The following is a 17,910-nucleotide window of genomic DNA, read 5'->3' as shown; positions in this document are numbered from 1 at the left end:
CCTTGAAAGGTACACCAAAATACCAGAGGATCATTCACTAAAGATGTGCTGCCCACATCCAGGCAGTATTCCCTGTCCTGCCTGTACGTCCTGGCCACAGGGCCTCCCTGATGCCTGAGAGCTCCGACCTCAGGGAGGTTCCAGAACCATCTACAGGGAGGGTGTCATACTGCTCCTGCAGCAGGGAGGCCTTATTCCTTTGTGGTCTGTGTTGGTTAAGCATGTATCCCCATGAATGAATCCCTTCATTGTTTACAAAGAGAGTTTATCCCTGAACTCTAAGGAACCCCTGGTGCCAGTTTACAGCCCCGACTTTCCACAGAAGACCATTGTCTCCATCTAGTGGCCGAAGTGGGAAGTGCTTTGGTCTACCAGCTCACTTTGAAGGGGAGGCGAGCACAGGAGGGTGGAAAACGTGCTTTAGGAGAACAGGTAGATGTCTCCCTTTCCTAGTCTTTCTGAGTCGGGAAGCGGAGGCCTCAGGGCGAAGCTTCCCTGTACCACAGTCCTCAGGTTTTGGAGAAAGAATTTGCGTCACCAAAACCTAGAGTATGATTCTGAAACGGAGCTCTGTGTCCTTTCGTTCAAGGCAACGCATTGATGGAAGTTGGTGAATCCATGAAACGCATGGCCGAGGTGAAAGATTCTCTGGATATTAATGTGAAGCAAACTTTTATTGACCCACTGCAGCTACTGCAAGACAAAGACTTAAAAGAGATTGGGGTGAGTCTTCCCGGCCGTCCTCGCCCGGTGCTTCTCATAAGGACACCGTGACTTAAAACCGTGACAGGGTTTCTGCAGGGGCTCAGCAGGCGTCCGGGTCTTACTGGAGGGGTGAGAACTGAACTCGGTTACTGTATTACATGGCTCCCTGAGAAAGAGCACTGGGGCCCGTTTTCTCTGTTGAGGGGAGGCGCAAAGCCCAGATGTCGCTTTCAGTTCATCACCTCTGCGGACTCATCTACAAACCAGACTGCACATCGCATTTCTGCAGCCACGTCTCACGTCACGCGGTGACTCCATACTCTGGGGTGTAGTTTTGATGGCTAGTATCACGCCGTATCAGCTGTATGCTTGGATCCACTGCAGCCGTGGTCATTGATTTTTATTCTTTCTCAAGGAAACCTAGGAAATCTAGGAACTAAAAGCTTTCATCTGGAAGCCTGCAAGAGATGGTTGTCCAGAGTGTCCCTGGGAGCTTCCAGGTCGTGTGGAGGCCGGCTGCTTTTGCAAATGTGCGCAACGGCTCCAAGCAATCCCAGCTGCCAGACGTCTGCTCTGAAGGGCTAGACGCCCTCTTGTGGCGTTGTAGAGAATAGCAGCCTGTCTTTAAACTTGATTGCCGTCGCTTCTCTTGGGTGGCAATATCATTTGAACCTTGGGCTTGTCTTTATCTCTTCAGGCCCAGAGAGTCTTAACAGTGTAGCCACCGAGATCGTGAGTCCAAGGAGAGCTTAGGTGATATCGTGAGTCCCTGTAACAGACAGATGAAGTGTGTGCCCTTCTGAGGCACATAAATAAGTGCCTGGGGGGACACAGCCAGCTGTTGCAGATGGTGGAGAGGCAAGAGCAGGTCAGCCTGAGGAGAGGCGCGGCCTCAGCACAGCTGGACGAGGGCAGGTCTCTGAGGAGCTGCTGTCCGAGCAGACTGGACAGCAGGACACAGGGCGAAAACCGGGGGACTGTGGAGGGAGGGAGGGCGGGGAGGCCTGGAGGGACCCAGATGCCTTTATCTGCATTTAGAGTTTATTCTAAAAGCAAGAAGTATGAGGGACGGATCCAGGAGGACTGAATGAGACACAGGAGCTGCCTTTTGTACCCCTCCTTATTTGGACACCCCTGAATCCACCCATCTGTTGTCAGCCCTTCCTTCCATCCCAAGAAAAACAGGTCCCCATTTCTGTGACAGCCTAGTCCCCACTGGGCCCCAGGCCTATCCATCTCACCCCGTCAAGACCTGTTACCCTGCCTTGCCACGTCTTCCTTCCTCCTGTTTCTGTTGGCTCCTTCCTGGTGGTGTTTAAACACATCATCACAGCATCCCTGGACTCTGGCCCCGCCTGTCTCCAGCTCTCAGCTAGAGGGATCTTCCTAAGATCCAAGCCCTCAGGAGCTGACCTTGGCCTTGTGTGAAGATGTAGCGCCTTCACCTTCATCTGCCTCCGGGTCTCTGTGGCCTTATTGCGCCCCCTTTCCCTTCTCTGATCTCTGCCCAACCTCCAGGAGTCACCCCCTGTCCCCAGGTGGCCATTTTTGCTCTTACTATTGTTTTTTTCCCAGCCTAGCTTCTCTGGTCTCAGCTCAGATGTTATTTCCTCTGTTAAGTCCTCTGTTCCCTCTCAAGGCTCTGAGGCACTCCTCCTGGGCCTCTGGGTCATGAGCATGGCTGTCCATCTCTTTCCTCATTGGGCAGTAAGTCCCTTGGGGTGAGGACCTATGTTTTGCTCAGCACTGACCCTGAGAAGTGGCATCTGAGTTGTGAGAATAGCAAATTTCTTTCCCGAACACAGCCTTGCACAGAGATCCTGCCTCCGCTGTTCATGCTGTGACCTTGAGTGTATGGCAAACCCACTAACTGCTGCCACCCTGCTGTGTGGCTGGTTCCGCAGGGTACATCGTGAGTTGTTGAGTTGTGAGAAATAGTGCAAAACACACTTACTCTTAACTGTTACCATTCCCAGTGCAATGGAAGAATTCCTAAGTCTCCTCCATTCCTGAGGTGGCCTAGGACAATCGCCCCTCAGCATTCACTGATAGTGTTTTATACATCGTATTCTATAACATTTCAGAACTTTAGGGAGATTCATGGGCATCCTAATGGACACTAGACATGCATGTTTTTATAGTCAGTCTCTTAGCGAGGAATTGACAATGGAAATGCCCTTATTTTTTGTAGAGTTAGTGTGGTTAGAAGCTGTCTGTGCCCCTGTGGACTGTGGAGGCTGTTAGAAATGGTTATCTGAGCAAGGGTACTGTATCCTTCCTCGGGCTCCACCCGAATTCTCCTTCTCTCACCCGCCCACCAGGTGTCCATTCTGTAAATGTTCCTGAGTGCTTGGCAGCCTAGGAAGCCTTCAGCAGCAGCCGAGGGATGCAGAGCAAGCAGAAGGGGGCGATGGTTTCTCACCTGGAGAATGGGTGGGGCAGAGGCTTACGAAGTCCCGCCTCCTAGCTGAGGACTGGCAGTCAATGGCTTCCAGGGAGGGGGAGTCAGTTTTCTTCAGGAATGCCAAGTGGTCTCCGTGGGTTTCAAAAAGGAGAGCCCGTGAAGTTGGCCAGGGAAAGTGGTGGTGGTGGGGAACAGGGGAAGAGAGTGGGCCGTGGCTTTGCTAAACATGTAGACGGGCATGAAATTCTCAAACAGCAAAAGGTGGAATTCAGACTGAGAACAAGTAATGAGTGTTTCCATAGGTGGAGGGAAGACGATGTGTGCACACGATCACACACCGTGGCGTGAGTGTCCATACTGTGTGGGGATTTCCTCTCTCTTTTTAGCACCACCTGAGAAAGCTGGAAGGCCGCCGCCTGGATTATGATTATAAAAAGAGGCGAGTAGGTAAGATACCCGAGGAAGAAATCCGACAAGCAATAGAAAAGTTTGAAGAGTCAAAGGAACTGGCTGAAAGAAGCATGTTTAATTTTTTAGAAAATGATGTAAGTATTTAAACCGAATGGAAGACTTTAATGTACATGAGTAAAACATTGTTGTATGTGAGCATGACTGGCATGTGGAGAAGCTCTGAAACCATAATTGTTATGGACGTTTCTAGAATGTTCTGTAATGGTCACTTCCTGCCTTAGAAGTAGTGATACATATTCAACAATCCCTGATTGAAACCTTAGGCCCTTGGGGAGGCTTGCTTATCTCTGGAGGTGGCCTTGTCACAGAAGATGGCCCAGGAGACCAGCCTTGGTGTTTAAAGCCATAGCTTTGTGGTTTGGAGCTGTAGTCTTTCATTCTCTGGGGCAGATGTGTGAGGGCGAAGATCTGTCTCACCCTCCAGCCCCCTGAGGCTTTTTCCTATCAGAATGAACACCAGGGACATAAAAGCCTAGCCTACGTGTTGGCTGGCTCACACGGGTGCTTGTGAACTTGGGGGCTGTGAAGGTCTAGGGCCACGCCTTCCAGAAGCAATAGCATTATGATGGACTGTTTCTTGTTACTCTTTTTAATTTGTCCCAGTAGTAGAGGGAAGCTGAACTAAAGGGGACAGGGATTCCTAGCCAGGCGTTGCTGGGTGGTTCCACCCCTGGCCTCTCTCCTGAATCCTCATCCTCAGACTGGTCCAGTGGTGACATTGAGTGACATCGAGGATGTGACCGCTCCAAGGTTTGGGTAAAGAGAAGGGTTTTTATTATAGATATGAGAAGTACAGCCAGAAACATCTGGAAGAGTCCAGATTGAATCAGACTGGGGGAGGGGGCAGTGAGCGAGAGAGAAAGAGAAGAGAGAGAGAGAGAAGAGAGAGAGAGAGAGAAGAGAGAGAGGAGAGAGAGGAGGAGAGAAGAACCAAGAGAGCTTGTGGCCAAAATGGCTGGGCTATGTAGAAAAGAGAAGCTGGGGGAAGAGATGCCCTGAGCTGGAGGGGTTTACAGAGTGAGGGTGAGAAGAACAGAGAGGAGCCAGGATCCCAGCAGCACAACTCTGTAACATGTACTTTCAATGCTGATGGAGCCTGAGGCCGGCTTGCACTTTGTCTGCTCATAGGCACCACAGTTAGCCATTGGGACCACAGTCACGAGCCCGGGCATTAGCTTTAGGCACATTTGCTAAAACTGCGCACCTGTATAGGAAGGCAGGATTTTATTTATTCTCGTGTTGTATTTACAATGGTTTATTAAAGGTACACCAAGACCTTGTGTCAGGTCAAACAGAGAATGTAGGAATGCCTTTCTCTCCGTGCTAAGACATGGGAGGGTGATGCACAAACCTGACCTCTCATTAAATCCAGGGAACGGAGTCTCTCGGGTCTAGAAACCCGCTTGAAATTTCTCTTGTCCATCAAACTGCTGAAGACTGAGAGGTGTGCTCTGTTGTGTTTTGCCTTTGAATCTGTTCATCCTTTATGCCTTTTGGGGGTGTGTATGTGGGGGACATGTAAGCATTCACTGTCTCTATTTGTTCTTTTTTTTTTTTCCCCCTCTTGAAATTACCCCAAGCTTTGGGCAGATTTGTTCTGTTTTGTTTCAGAGTGCCACACTTAATTCACATGTGAAGTATTTAGGAACCATTTTTGAGGTCCTCTAACTTGTTAAAGACCCAACAAGTACTGCCGTGCTGGCCCCGGGCCTATTAGAGGGCCTTCAGATGCTGAGGCCACAGCTTCTAGTCAGATCAATTGCCCACCAACCTGCCCTACTCATGACCTTCCCACACGAGCTTCCACAATGTCTGCCCCCCACCCCCCCCACATACACCGAGTTCTCTGTGCAGAAAGGCCGACTCAGCCGTGCTGGCTTTGACAATTGGCCCAAGAGATCTGTGCTTTCTCTACATTAACAGAATTCAGAGACCCCACACTTGGTCATACAAATGCAGCCATTGGTCCATTCTTTGACAGTGACAGGTCAGTCCCCTCTAGGAAAAGTAGGACCTAGTTTTATCCCAGGGCTCCAGAGGGGTCCTGGAATAGGCCTAGTTCAGACATGACTGCAGGGTGCCTCTAAGGAGTTGACCCCCAGGTGAGAAGGCACCACTCCTGTAAGTGGGGCTCCCCTTCCTCCCCTCCCCCTCCTAGGATCCACAACTTGGCTGGTAGTGGAGGTGCCCCTCTATTCTCTGCCCGATCCTTTGTCATAAGCCTCTGACCACTGAACCCTGAGATCAGAAGAGACCACACAGTGAGACAGCGAAGGGTCATCCAGGCCACCTCAGCACCAGGCTCCTGGTTCTTCCTTCACTGTCTCATCCAGGACCCTGTGGTCATGGCGGCCATGGTGATGAGGACTTTAGTGATGATGATGAGGGCAATAGCCAGGGCCATCATTTCCCCAGCGTGTTGTGACCGGGGCTCAGCTGTGCTGTTGATGACATCACAGGACACTTGCTTTCACCCCTTCCCACAGTCAGGTTCTAGCTAAGGAGAACCACTGGTCATGGTGTTATCCAGCAGACTGTCTTCCTTCTCTTCATGAGATGACAGCATTCAGACACGGAAGCAAGGGGTCCCCCTTGTCTTTTCCAGGTTTGTGTGGCCTGACAGTCTCTCTCCTGTTGACCAGATAAAGTGTAAAAAAACCTCCAGTTGAACCCTGCTATCCCACACGCTAATGCCAGTGCTGCCCCCTGCTGGGGGGTAAGGTGTAGGTGTGATCTGATTGGGGAGGGAGGGAAAGGTGCTAATAATACATGCTGAGGTGAGGTTGGGTGTCTGGTTTTTTTGTTTTTTTGTTTTGTTTTTTTTTTAACTCTCACCTTGGCTTTGGTTCATCTCCCTGACGAAGCCAAGGCCATGGTCATGTTGTCCACAGAGTTCTGATACTTCTTGGTCACCAACTTCATGTCCACCCTTTGTCACTCAGCCTTTCCAGCCATGATTGGGAAGCTGGGCTTCAGGGTAGTTGGTGATGGCTGGATTTCCCCCCAGGATATCATCATGGTGTCAAGTAAACACGACTGGACCTCTCTAATGCTTGTCAGACATAGTTGTCTGCAACCCTTGGCTCTGCCTGATGGGTTTGACGGTGCTTAGACCCTGAGTTGGCCAGACTTTCATTTACTGTACTTGTTACTTGAGAGAACAGCTTAAAAGGAGGGATGATGAGCTTAGCCTCAGGGGTTAGAGGTCTCAGCCATGGTCAGCTGGCTCCATTATTTCTGTGTTATAGTGACATGGAGCATCACGGTGTGGCAGAGATACTACTGTTGTAGTGATCAAATTCAGGGCGGGAGGCAGAGAGGGGGAGGGAGGAGAGACTGAGTCAGCCCCAGGACAAGATACAGAATACGATATAGAATTCCCCTCTCCCATGTCTTATTTCCTCCAAACTCTAGGCTTACTCTCTTAAAGTTCCATAAGTTATCGAAAATATTGCCATCTTTGGATCAAAACTTGAGTGCATGGTCCTGGAAGGACATTTCATATTCAAACTAGGACACAGTTAGCATTGCGCCTGTTGGAAATTGGGGGCCAGACTATTAGAATATGGTTTCAGGAAGAGCATGGTAGCAGACGGCAGAAGATCCCTGGCTCCCTCCAAGCACAAGTGGGAGATGTTTATGCTGTCGTTAGGAGCAGCTGGGGATCTCAGGCACAGCGGACACTGGTTTGGGTCCTGTCTAATGGAGAAGTTGACAAAGAGGTCAAGTATTTGATGCAATTATAGTCCTTCTGATCAGCCATGTTGGAGGGTATATAGCTCAGGGCCAAAGTCTCAAAATTTCACCTTCTCTCTCTACAACCTCAGTTGATGGATGCTGGCCTGGCTCCTCCACCCAAACACCATATACAGTGCTGACACTGGCTGAGGAACCCTCACCAGGCTTCTGACCATGAGAACGGTTACAGGGGCAGAGTAAGGTGCAGTGCTAAGGGCCCAGCTGTAGGAGAGAATGGAATCAGGGTTTGTAAGCACCTACTCTAAAGAATTGAATGAACAGCGAGGAACGTGAGTGAGAGGAAGTATTTGAGATGATGTGCTCCATCTTGGTTACCTCCTGCCTATGCTTCTGTGGCACCAGGAATTCCAGGGCTCAAACCTCACCCTCCAGAGGGCAATTGGACCCACCATCCCTAGCCCTCATCTCCCGCTGTCCTGGATAAGATACAGTAAGAGCTCTAAAAGACAATTATGCGTATGAATGTTCACCATGTGAGAGCAGTACCTATGGAGGCCAACAGAGGGCAACAAATCCCCATCCTAGAGTTACAAAGGGTTGTGAGCACCATGTGGGTGCTGGGAATCAAACCAGGGTCCTCTGGAAGAGCAGTTTATTGTTCTTAAGCGTTGAGCCATCTCTCCAGTCCCAAGACAGCAACCATTTACCAGCACATGCATAGAAAAAAGTGTTTGCCAAAGCTCTGCCTGGAGGAACTTTGAATGGAATGAACAGACTTTAGACTTTGTCTTTCCTGGGTCTCCCAAGTGTAGATTATATAACTATTTATTTGTAGAAGTTTTTACTACATTTTTATTTGTAGTAAAAACTATTTGTAGAAGTGGGTTCATTCTGTCTTCAAACTTACAGTGTATATACAATGCTTTCTCTTCAAACCATAGAAACCTCCTCCAGTCTACATTCTTGTAACGGAGAAACCAGCAGGTGAGCCCAGCTGGACTCCCAGACCAGCCTGACACTCACATACATGTCTAGCTAGATCTGAAATCTAAACCTCCGTTCAGAAACCCAGCTGCACCTGGGATCTCTTGGCCTCTTTCACAGCCTGCTTTCTTGAAGAGAACAGTTCAGAACCCGGAGTAGTTCAGGTATCCTGGTAGTTTGGGGTGCTCCCCCCATCTCACGAATTAGATTCCTCATCTACCTTTGGTGCGGAACAAGGGAAGGGATGGCATGGGAACTTGAGTAGTTCATTCCACCATTCCTAGACAAATGTCACATTGATTTACTCATCTATTTCAGGAAGATTTGGGAATGGTAAAATAGGGAAGAGTGGCCTTTCACCCCACATTACAGTCTTTGCTGATATTGTTGGAAAGAGCTGGATTCAAGGCCAGGAGGATCTCACTTCTTAGCTGAGGCCAAGTGACTCCATTACTCCTCAGGCAACCATTTAAGCCCAGGAGTGGTTTTGGCTCTCTTGGTTCCCAGGGATCTTGGAGGGCCAGGCCCATGACTGACTCCTTCTGTGCCAGATTGTGACTGGCACCCAGAGAGGACTGCCTTTTGGAGAAGGCCATGTGCCCACTACAGTTCACACTCGGATAGGGCTGCACAGGCAGGAGGGTGGTTCTGAGCAATCATCGCCATTTCTTGGGAATGCCACCTCACCCACAGGTTTAACCCTTCTCTGAGAAGTTTATTCCTTACAACTTGGCATGATTAAATGCCAGCCTTTGATCTGAGAAGAAACCAGACACATTACATTGTAAAAATATCTAGTCCAGCCCAGAGAGGCCAGGCTGTTGTGACATTCATGAGCTGACAGATCCCCCAGCCAGAGGCCTCCTTTCATCCATAGAACCAATGGAATTACTAGATTCCAGATTCCTTGTTTTTTTCCATGGGTCCAGAGAAGTATTTTTTTTTCTAGATCTCTGTGTGTATGTGTATGTGTGTGTGTGCGTGTGTCTGTCTCTGTGCATGTTTGTGTGTGTATGTCTCTGTGTCTGTCTCTGTGTGTGCGTGTTGGTGTGTGTGTGTCTGTCTATGTCTGTCTGTCTCTCTGTCTCTGTGCATGTTTGTGTGTGTGCGTGTGTGTGTGTGTGTGTGTGTGTGTGTGTGTGTGTGTGTGTACATGTACACAGGTGGAGGCCACAGGTTGACTTTGGGTGTTTTCCTGCATCACTCCTTACTTTGGAAACATGATCTCCCACTAACCTGGAGCTTATGGATTTGTCTAGACTGGCTGCCAGCAAGCCCCAGGGGTCCTCCTGTCTCTGCCTCCCCAGGGCTGGGATTACAGGTACACACCACTACAGCCAGTTTTTTTTTTTTTTTTTTTTTTTTAATGTGGACTCCATGGATCCGAACTCAGATTCACTGGAGGAAGCATCTCTGTTTATGACCAGACATTCCCTCTAGTTCCTCCGAGGACTCCAAAAGAGCAGCGATCTTAAGCACAACAGTGAGAAGTCACTTGAGTTATCCCATTTGAAATAGAAGATGACCCACCTAGCAAACATGGGCATCAGCTGGGAAAGAGGCCTGCTTGCCAGCTTCCAAAGATTTGCATTTCTTTATCCATTCATGCAAATCATACTGTGGCTCCCAGACATCTGGGGTTGGGGTATCACTGCCTGTTTCTTCTCAGCTGCCCATTTCTGTGATCTTCCTGCAGACAGTTGAGCTAGAAGGCCTTTGTAAGCTATAATCTTTGAGCCCCCTTCCTTTGGATAATCCCAGGTCCGTTGCAGTTGGCTCAAATGGCCTGACTCATGTTCGACTCCCACGTGAGTGTCCCTGAGGTTTCCACAGATCATGGTGACTCTAGTTCCCTGGCATCTCTGATCTGCCTCCACCCCCAGGGCCAGGAGCCTCATATTCTGGTACTTATGCATTGGTTTGCAGCCAGAGAGAGATTGGGGAATTAGATGTGTGCATAGATGCACGGGTTCTTATGCAGCATTCATTGTCCGTCATGGGAGGGGTCGAGTTTCTACTGCCTGTTGCCTCCCAGGCCCAGCTCAGAGAAGACCAAGGATGCATAGCGTAGAGCTAAGTTGGCAGTTTGCCTCCATGAGTCTCAAGGCCACAGCTTCCATCCCCAGGAAATGGAGACTCTAGCGGCTGGACAAGAGAAGAAAGCAGTGGTGTTCATTTTCTATTACTCCTGTAAGGAGTGTCCGTAAGCACTGTGACGTAAAGAACATCAGTCCGTTGTCTTCCAGTCTGGAGAGTGGAAATCAGCCATGGGGGAGGGGGAGGTTGGCAGCAGCCTGCATTATCACCCTTTCCAGCCTCCTTAGCTCCATGGCCCCTAGCTCGGCTCCCTCCATCTGCAAAATCAGCAGCAGAGTGTCTCCAAGCCTCCCACTCTGATGGTCTTGTCTTCCACTCTGATTCTGTGCCTCTTGTCTCCCTCTTAAAAATTTGCCACATGCACGTGTGTGTGTGTGTTTGTGTGTGTGTGTGTGTGAGAGAGAGAGAGAGAGAGAGAGAGAGGGAGAGAGAGAGGAGAGGGGAGAGAGAGAGAGAGACGGAGTCTGACGTAGTTCAGGCTGGCCTCAGAACTTGCTCTGCAGTGAAGGTGACCTTGAACTCCTTGTCCTCCTGGGTCCACCTCTTAGGTGCTGGAATTATTGTCACGACCTCCTGTTTAGGCCACCCTGGGATTTGAACCCAGGGCTCAGTGCATGCAAGGCCAGCATTCTACCAGCCGTGCTGCATCCTCAGCCCAAAAGCAATCTATAGATGTGTTGGGCCGCCCTGGAAACCCAGAATGCCACCTCATTTCAAGATCCCTGATTTAAACTGTCTGCCAAGTGTCCTCGCTGTATAACATAGCATAGCCCCAGCTTTTGCCCACACATGCGATCAACAGGCAGCTTTTCAAATTCCTTGATGTGGCCATTGGAGGATGTGTTTCACCTGGACGGCCTTTGGATTCTGCAGGGCCCACGTTTGTTGCTTTTGCATGGCTCTGTCTCTCTAGGCATTTAATTTGAGTTGTAGCCTTGGAATCAGAGGCTGTCTCTGCTGGTTCCCAGCACACAGCTCACATCCTGGCATGGGGATGAGGGGCTGGAAGCTTCTGGTCCCCAACAGTGATAGACAATCCAGTTTGGGTCTGACTTGCCTTTGTATTCAATCAGAGGAGTCGAGTCTGGCAGCTCTTCTCCGGGTTCTCCCTGGGTACCCACGGCGTGCGGGCACCGTCACAGTGCTGCTGCCGTCTCCCAAGCATTTAGGGGCTCTGGGATCCAAGTCTCCCCAGAGTCAGCTAGCAAGTGTAGGATTCCAGGTGCAGTTCCAGAGAAGCAGTTTGTGACTCCCACTCCCGTGTACATAAGGGTTATTCATTTAGTTGACTTTCAGTGTCCTTTTAAGTCTTGCAAATGGCAAGCTTAGTTCAGAGTGGGTCCAAGACAGACTACTATTACTAAAGACAGAGAGGTCTTAGCGCTTTTCACCCAGCATGCAGCTCCAGCGTTTCCAGGAAGCAGCGTTGTTTCCTTAGCAGATTCTTCCATGTTCTTAGAAGCCAAGGAGGTGAAATTTAAGAAATCCTTAGGATTTTGCAGGGGCCAGGCTGTCTTTGTTTTGTTTATTGGGTTTTGGGAAATGGAAGGCCAGTGCTGCTTTGCTGGCCACAGAGCATGGTAAAGTAAGTGCAGTGCCAGGGCTTTCCTTAGTCATGTGCCCAGTGCATTCCTGGCATGAGTGGGATCCATGTATGTTGTAAACGCACATTAGACCTGTGTTTAAAATAAGTGGGTGATAAAAGTAAAGGGCAGGCAGCTGAAAGAGTTCTCGACAATACGTGAAAGCAATGTGAGTCTGTGGAGCAGGCAAGTCCTCCGTTGGCTGTGCAGGGAGAGAACAGAACAGAATGAGGAAATGGCCAGATTTTACCCCAAAGCTGCTTAGAATGCTACCGAAGAAAATGCTATTTTGGCGAAGCCTGGATGCATGGTTTTGATTTGTATCTCTGTCCAGATCTGGAGTTCCAGAGATTTGGGCTGGGAGTGGGGTGGATGAGTTGGGGAGTCACCGCAGTCCTCTGGGCCTTGCTAGAGAAGGTTCTAGACATAAACAATCCTTATTTGCTGTAGTGGCTCTTCAACCCCACTGATAAACAGGGAAGCTCTCAGGCCCCCCTTCAAGCTCTGCAGATCTTCTGGGCATGTCAGTTTGTGGAAAAGAGGAATAATGGAGTCTCCCCAGCTCATCCCTTTGTGCTGTATGTTTCAGGGAAAATGCTTTGTTGGGTGGTAACAGAAATACATGGGACAGACAATTCTTTGCCCTGGAGCAGGATTGACTGGCTTGTTGCCCCTGTTTTCTCTGATCACGGCTTCATTGACTTGGTTTCTTGGTCTGGCTTGACTAGAAAGCACTCACAGAGACATTTCTCTAAGGAAGCTCTATCTATCAAGCGTTGGTTTCACTTACAGTTGGGAGAGCTCTCTCCCACTGTGGTGGTTGGAAAGAAAATAGCCCCCAGAGGGAGTGACACTATTAGGAGGTGGGGCTTTGTTGGAGTAGGTGTGGCCTTATTGAAGGAAGTGTGTCACTGTGGCGGTGGGCTTTGCGGTCTCATATAGGCTCAAGCCACACCCAGTGTCTCAGACTACTTCCTGTTGCCTGTGAGTCAAGGTGTTAGAACTCTCAGCTCCTCCTCTAGCACCGTGTCTGCCTGCATGCCGCCTTGCTTCCAGCCATGAGGATAATGGACTAAACCTCTGAAGTGTAAGTGAGCCACCTCGATGAACTGTTTTCTTTGTCAGAGTTGCTGTGGTCAGGGTGTCTCTTCACAGCAGTAGAAACCCTAACTAAGACCCCTGCCATCTTTAGATCCATGAGTTTTAGAGCATTAAAAACGATATCTAAGATCTAAAAGGGTGTTTGGTAGAGTTACAGCAGATTCATAACCACAAATCAATTTAACAGTGTTTTCCCAGCCTCTCCAGCCCTGTGTGTGACCTTCATCATGATTGTGGGGCTCCAAGATGGCATGAGATGGAATGGGCCAGGGCTGAGGCAGTTGCCAAGCTGCCCTGCAGAGCTAGGCTGCTGTCACCAGGCTTCCTGTTTGCTCTGGCCATCCCAAGGCCTCTTGGCCATCATGGACTAACTTTGCGCTTCTGCCACAGATAGAGCAAGTCAGCCAGCTGGCCGTGTTTGTAGAGGCGGCATTAGACTATCACAGGCAGTCCACAGAGATCCTCCAGGAGCTGCAGAAAAAGCTAGCAATACGGTAAGGACCTTCACCTTGCTTAGGCAGGGGCTGCAGAGTGCGGCCGGCCGGCGTCTGTCTCCCAGTTCCTCCTGCCCATTCTGTTTGGAATTCTCTCTAGCTGGCTTTCAGGTTGGGTATGAGATGAGGCTAAGATAATACATATGTAGCTTGGGACAAGAGAGCAGAACTGGGTAAAGGGCTGGAGTGGCTTTTCTCCCTTTTCTTTTTATTAATATCCACCCCCCCAACTTTTTTTGTGTACAGCATACAAGCATTATGGCTTACCTGCCTGAGAAATAGCCCCTGTGGTTTCCTTGACTTGCCAAAAGGTTCACTCTCTGTTTCCCTGTTGAGGGGTGGAGTGTGGGCTACATTCCCAATATCTTGGGGTGCAGAGAGAGCCAGGTGATGCTCAGAACTATGTGAAGCCCATGAAAAGTGTTATTAGGCTGTGTTCCTATGACTGATTCTAGACACTGAAATAGTCAATAGTACCTTCTGAATGACAAAGAAAGACTATTCTCTGCCTTGGGACTTTCATGATCAATGCAATCCCTACTTTCTGAAAATCAGTAATATCATTTACAGTGTGCACAGCAGCCCTATTAATACAATTATTGGGCTAAACCTACCCAGTGTTTTGACTCGGCTTTATAACAGAAGATTGTTTTACATAGGATTATAGTAATGAATAGATTTGGAGAGATTTTTGCTTCAATCCGTGCTGTAGTTATGGGTGGTGGGGGGAAGGCCATTCAGATGGCCTTCTAGGTGTCGTGTGAGCATATTTGGATGGTTCCTTGTCCAGCAGAGAAGAAAGAAAGCAGCTAGCCTAGGGCAGTGTCTACTTGCTAAAGCCTTGGGGACATTATAAGGACATTCTTCCACATGAATTTCAATTAGAACTTAATGGACGAACTGCTTCTGGGTCGTGTCCCTGACACTGTGGGTGGGCACTCAGAAGCCCGTGTGTACAATCCTTGCTCCCACAGTCCCATTGGGTCTTGTCCTCCTCAAGAAAAGCAAAGGCCTGTGGAGGCTCTGTGGTCTGGGACAGAGGTCTGACTTGGCCTCCCATGTCTCTTACAGAATAGCGTTATCCTCCGCAATCCCCAAGCGAGAATACCAGTCAAAGCCTGTGAACGTGGCGAGTTCTAGTGACCTCAATGGAGTCTCCAGCAGCACTTCCTCAAAGATATCAGGTAAGTTAGCCATCCGAAGTGTGCTAGTGGGGTCTCCAGTTAGGTGCTCTCATCCTCGGTGAGGCTGCTGGTGGGAATACACCAGAAACAGATGGACTTTCTTTGGTTGATTGATGAGTTTCCTCCTTTCTCAATTCCAATAGTCAGGTGTTGAAGTTTTGAAAACCAGTACTGGGAAGAAGTCCATCCTGTACTAATTAGTGTCTTCTAGTATGGTCGTCAGAGAGTCCCTTGGCTAAAGAACCGTCGCTGCTCTGCTGTCGTCTATATTTAAAGGGCTAACACCTTCACAATAGCTTCCCAACTGTTAGAAAGTCTTAATTAGCGTTCTCTGAGCACCTGAGATGCGGCTGACACCATCTCAAGAACTGTCCTGTTAGAGTTTAAATAGGATCTGGAGTAAAAAAAAACCAAGGGCAAATTCGAATGATAATGTATTTTCCTGGCATCTCTCTATGATCTCCAGCTGCATCTGGTCTCCTCCCTAGACAAAGCCTCTCCTAATGACTGAGAATGGATATTGTCCTATCTGTGGCTGGCACATGTCTTTCACATGTAGCATAGTCTTAATTTTTTTTTGTTTTGTAAATACAAAACAAAAGCAACTGTATAGTTCTACAACTTTCTTTCTAAAATGCACTGCTCTTTCCTGTAGTTGTTTCTGTTTTGTCCATAGGTCTCTCTCAATGTGCTTAGCAACTTCATGCTTTTGCATGGCCCCTATTAACTGCAACAGTGACCACCCTTCCTCCTTTTTCTGCCTCTATATACAGCTGAGCAAGACAGTCTAGAAATGAAATTGCTGAGTCAGCAAGAAAGCAAGGGTTGGAGGTGGCCATGTGCCGCTGGTGTTGAAGTGGTGGCGCCCACTCCAAAATAGCTATGCTATATCGGTGTGTGCCAGACCTCAATTTTCGTCAAGCATTTCTACGTAAAAAACGGTGTTTGGTCTCCATTTTAACCATTCTGAAACCCCTAGATTAGATACGTTTCTGTTTTAATTGATCACTAGCATTTATTTATCTGAGTTACATCATTTGCTTTATTTTAGAAAATTTGCCTTGCCTTTGTGATCTGTGGGAAATCGTACATATGGGTTGGTAATAGCTTTCTTCCCCCGTTTGCCACTCACCCCCAAACCTTGGGAGGGGCTTTTGGTTTTGTTTTATTTGCCTTGTTTAATTTTGTTTTGGGGACATAGACACTCTTGTTTTGGTATAGCCAACTTTATCAATATTTTTGTTTATGATTCGTACATTTTGTGGCCTGCTAAGAAGTCTTCCTGTCCTTCGGATTATTCTGCTCTGCTTTCCTACTACTTTAAAAACCAGTTCTTTAATATTTAGGTTAGGTCTTTGTCTGTAAATTCAGTGAAACTGTCAAGCCACCGAAGTGGCGGAGCCATCTCATGTTCCCACCAACAACGTGTGCGACTCTGTCTCTCCACATCTGTGCCAACATTTGCTGCTGCTTTGTATTTTAGCCACATTGATAACGATGTGGAGAACGATGCACATGTCTACAGTGTGTGTTTGTTGTGGAATATTACTTTAACTATGTAAAGGTGTGTTATATTTGTTTGTTTCAGAATATTACTTTAACTATGTAAAGGTGTGTTACATTTGTGTATGCTGCATTTGTTTAATGATGTAAAGATGTGTTGCTGTTTTACCTTGCCTGCCTAAGGCACCTGATTGGTCTAATAAAAAGCTTAACGGCCAATAGCTAGGCAGTAGAGGGATAGGTGGGGCTGGTGGGCAGAGAGAATAAGTAGGAGGAGAAGTCTAGGCTAGAGAGTGAGAAGAGAGAATGAGGGAGAAAGAGAGGGAGGCGCCTGGGGCCGGCCAGCCAGGCAGCTGCCAGCCAGCCAGACATGGAGTAGGACATACAGAATGAAAGAAAGATAAAAAGTCCTGAGGCAAAATGTAGATGAAGAGAAACAGGTTAAATTAAGTTATAAGAGCTAGTGGGACAAGTATAAGATAAGGCTGATCATTCATAATTAATAATAAGTCTCTTTGTCATGATTTGGAGCTGGTTGGTGGCCCAAAAGAAAGCCTGATACATGTGTTCTTCTGGATGAAACATCTCTTCACATCTTCACCCATTTTATAATTAAATTATTTCTATTTCTACTGTTGATCTTTGTCAGTTCTTTCCATAGGCTAAATAGAAGTCCTTTGAGATGTGCATATGGTTTTCAATGTATTCTCTCTGTGTCTTTTCTTTGTATTTTTTTATGAGCTCTTCACAGATCAGAACTTTTCATTGTAGAGTCCTATGTTTCAGGTTTTTTCTCATATAAACTATGCATTTGGTGTGGACTGTTGAGCATTCTCTGCCTTCAATGCTGAAGATATTCCTCCCATCCTTCTTCTTAAGTCCACAATCCACATAGAGCTTCTGTTTGCACAGGTGTGAGACTCGGGTTGGCATTCATTTGCTCTGCTCCCAGATGTCCAGGTGGCCTTTTTGGAACACACATGGCCAGAGAAGCTGAGGTCTGAGTTTTCCCCAACATTGTCATAGTTTTTTATCTTTCAGTGAAAAATCAAAACTATCAGGGTAATCTGAATATAGCTTTAAAAGAAAATGGCGTTTAAGGGTCACAGCCATGGCAAACAGCAGCCCCCTTTTAGTCCCCAGGCTCATTTCCTGCTCCCAGAAGAAACCGCTTCCAATTGTGTTTGCCACTTGTTTGCCGTTGAACTCTGTGGTTGAGAATAAATGTTTGGATCATTCTTACTTTGTTTTGAGTCCCTCGTGTTTTCCTGATGTGGAAGCTGAGGCCTTAACTCCTTCTGTCTCCCAAACACTCTCTGCCCATCCACTTGACTTATCACCATTTAAAATAAATATTCACATTATAAATATGGCTCCCTTCAACGGGAGTCTTAAAATGCCCCCTCTTGCTTTTCCTGCTGCTCGTGTGTATGCACCTGCCTCTGTTTTCCATTGACGCTACAGTCTCCACTGAACTGTTGTGGGTAGAAGCTGAGTATCAGGGAAGTGAGTGGCTGTGGCTCTCTCTCTCTCTCTCTCTCTCTCTCTCTCTCTCTCACACACACACACACACACACACACACACACAGAAGCTGAGTATCAGGGAAGTGAGTGGCTGTGGCTCTCTCTCTCTCTCTCTCTCTCTCTCTCTCTCTCTCTCTGTCTGTCTCTCTCTCACACACACA

At 48.0% G+C, this 17,910-nt stretch overlaps 1 protein-coding gene across 4 annotated transcripts in view; it reads left to right on the top strand.

The window, feature by feature from the left end:
- Positions 1 to 17,910, top strand: part of Sh3gl3 (SH3 domain containing GRB2 like 3, endophilin A3) — a 126,862-nt gene that overhangs the window by 98,751 nt on the left and 10,201 nt on the right. For all 4 annotated transcript variants that reach the window (XM_059272120.1, XM_059272128.1, XM_059272137.1 and 1 more), the window contains exons 5-8: positions 590 to 723; positions 3,496 to 3,654; positions 13,435 to 13,538; positions 14,610 to 14,722. In XM_059272120.1, coding sequence (XP_059128103.1) covers positions 590 to 723; positions 3,496 to 3,654; positions 13,435 to 13,538; positions 14,610 to 14,722 — 510 coding nt within the window. The remainder of the gene's footprint in view (positions 1 to 589; positions 724 to 3,495; positions 3,655 to 13,434; positions 13,539 to 14,609; positions 14,723 to 17,910) is intronic.

The sequence above is a fragment of the Peromyscus eremicus genome, chromosome 1 (assembly GCF_949786415.1).
Source record: "Peromyscus eremicus chromosome 1, PerEre_H2_v1, whole genome shotgun sequence".
Classification (NCBI taxonomy): Eukaryota; Metazoa; Chordata; class Mammalia; order Rodentia; family Cricetidae; genus Peromyscus; species Peromyscus eremicus.
Note: the sequence above shows the minus strand (reverse complement) of the source record. Positions and strands in the feature narration are given on the sequence as shown.